Consider the following 2790-nt stretch of genomic DNA (forward strand, 5'->3'; position numbering starts at 1 on the left):
ATGAATTCAGGGACACCCTGTATATATATACATACATTATATACATATATACATATATATACATACATTTTTTAAAAGAATTGAATAGCATAAACCGAGAGCAAAGGAAAAGGTTTAATAGTATCACACGACTAGTTTTGGCTTTTTACAGCCTTCTTCAAGTGTAAGAAAAGAAAATTGCAATAAAAGAAAAGAAAAAACATTAAACATTGAAGATAAAAACTGAGAACAGCACAGGAAAGTCACTATACATATTTAACGTGAAAACTTTGTAGTTAACGTAGTTAACGAATGCGTTAACTACAACGTTTTCAACGCCTTTTTATTCCCGTATATGCAGGAAGTAGGTGAGGCCGTTTTTTCCGTCATTAATTTTGTATTCATATGTCTACTCGCGGTTTTCCCTTACTAAGAGTTATTGCAAGACTTTACGGAGAGTCTATATCCAAACAATCTGCTAGATACGGTAAAGGTTTGGTAAAGAAGGCTAAATGCATTAACAGAATAATCTTCCTAAAGCGATATAAGATAGCTCAGGTTATTTCTACCTGCTGTAAAATAAAAGAAGTTTTCAGGTCTCCAAAAGCTCATCGGATCTATGTAAAAGCTAGTAAGTCTCTTTTAAATTATCAGCTACATGAAGCTAAAAAGTCTCTAGCCCTCTTAAATAGAGAAATTATGGACATCAAGAATGCTCTAGAATCTGTTTTAACGGTTGAACGTTTTAACACTATATTACGTATATCTTCGAACTCTTACCTAAAGGTATTTAATGATTCTCGTGATAAGTTAAAACACAAGTTTGAATCTCTGATCAGCCTATCTAGACCCAGTAATAATGTTATTGATACAGATAAAGTAGTTATCAATGTTTCTGGACGTCCTCTAACAGACAGTGAACGTTTTGTTTTATCAAAAGGTTATGATTTCGCCGTTGCTCCTAATAAGGTTCCCGTTATGGATTTTTTCACAACATAGACAGAGGTATTCGATCCTTATCCCAAAAAACAGCCAACAGGTAACGTTTTGAATGTGCGAAAATTCTCTTTAATGCCAAGTCTCCTCGTCCTAATCTTTCTTACTCTAAATTTGAAGCATTGAAATCACTGAAGAATAACAATTATTTAATTATTACGAAATGTGATAAAGGGAAGGCTGTAGTTATTCAAGATAGGAAGCAATATGAAAGAAAAATGTACCTATTACTCTGCGACTATTCAACTTATAGGCCTCTTACATTGGATCCTACCGGGAGAATTGAATAGACTCAATTCTCTTATAGATAATGTATCGACTTGGAATGACGATCAAAAGAAAAAACTTAGAACCTTCTTCGGTCGTCCACCTAGATTGTATGATCTTCTAAAAGTTCATAAAACAGGCATTCCATTGAAGCCAGTTGTAGATTGTATAGGTTGTCCCACTTACAAAATTTTAAATTGTTTATCAAATTTACCCACTTCCTCAACTAGAAGAACTGATACTTATATAAAAAAATAGTTTATATTTCAAAAATAAAATTTCAGACCTTCATTTGGACGTTTCTGATATCATGATCAGTTTAGATGTTGTTTCTTTATTTACAAATGTTCCTTTGTCTGAAAGTATTGAATTACTGCAACATGATTTCCTTCAAACATTGTAAAAATATTTGATTTTGTAATACATTCTGGCTATTTTTCCTTTAAAATAAGTTGTATCAACAAATTGAAGGAACAGCAATGGGCAATCCTCTTTCTCCTGCTATCTCCAACTTCTTTATGGAACATTTTGAAAAACGTATCTTTGACAACATTTCTCCTAGACCTACTCATTGGTTCAGATATATCGATGACATTTTTGCTACTGGGAATGGCTCCTCTGATGAATTTCAACGGTTTCTCACTAAGTTAAATGCACTTCATCCAAGAATCCAGTTTACCCTTGAAATAGAATCAAATAAGCAGTTAGCCTTTTTTGATCTTCTAATTCTTCGCCAAGCAGATGGTAACCTACATTTCTCAGTATATAGAAAGAAGACTCATACTAGCTATTATATCCATACTGAATCTCATCACCATCCTTGTCAAAAGGCAGGAACTATTAAAACACTGGTTCATCGGGCCAACTCCTTTTGTTCTCCAGACGATCTCTTACAGAAAGAATGGCAATATATTACTTCTTCCTTTCTATCTAATGGATACAACAATTCCTTCATTAAAAGAGCTTTGAGTAGTTTTAATATGTCTTCCTCTTCAAATACCGAAGAAATAATGCGCATTCCTATCCCTTACGTACAAGGCATTAGTGAACGTATAGCAAAAGTTTTAAAACCGCTGAATATTTTTGTTGCCTTTCGACCGGTCAGAAAAATATCCACCTTTCACACTTCTCCTAAGGACAAGCTTCCACATCTTAATTATTCAGGTGACTACAAGATTCTCTGCTCTTGTGGATTATCTTTTTTCGCACAAACAGGAAGATCTGCCTCTATTCGATTAGAAGAACACCAGTCTTATATTCAGTACCTTAAACCTGAACAGTCTGGACTTGCAGAACATGTCATCTTAACCAGACATAGAGTTCATTGGAAAAAGACAGGAGTCCTTCACAAAAGTCGGTTCATCATAGAACGGCTTTATAAAGAAACGTGAAACTTTAATCCACTCTCCTAACTTAAACAGATCTGATGGTTTACGTCTATCCTCTTTATGGGAGATAGAACTTTACAAATCAGCTAATCTTTCCTAACTTTTTATTGTATATATAGTTTTTTTTTTTGTTAGGAAATTTTATTGACCTTTTTAGTTA

At 33.6% G+C, this 2790-nt stretch overlaps 1 protein-coding gene across 1 annotated transcript; it reads left to right on the forward strand.

The window, feature by feature from the left end:
- Positions 1-384: 384 nt before the first annotated feature.
- On the forward strand, positions 385-978 carry LOC150107273 (uncharacterized). The gene has a single exon (XM_090391767.1). It carries the CDS (start codon positions 385-387, stop codon positions 976-978), a length of 594 nt encoding a protein of 197 aa, XP_090247893.1.
- The last annotated feature ends 1812 nt before the right edge of the window (positions 979-2790 follow it).

This window comes from Typopeltis vanoorti, chromosome 4, assembly GCF_054136105.1.
Source record: "Typopeltis vanoorti isolate ZY-2024b chromosome 4, IOZ_Tvanoo_1.0, whole genome shotgun sequence".
NCBI classification, from domain to species: Eukaryota; Metazoa; Arthropoda; class Arachnida; order Uropygi; family Thelyphonidae; genus Typopeltis; species Typopeltis vanoorti.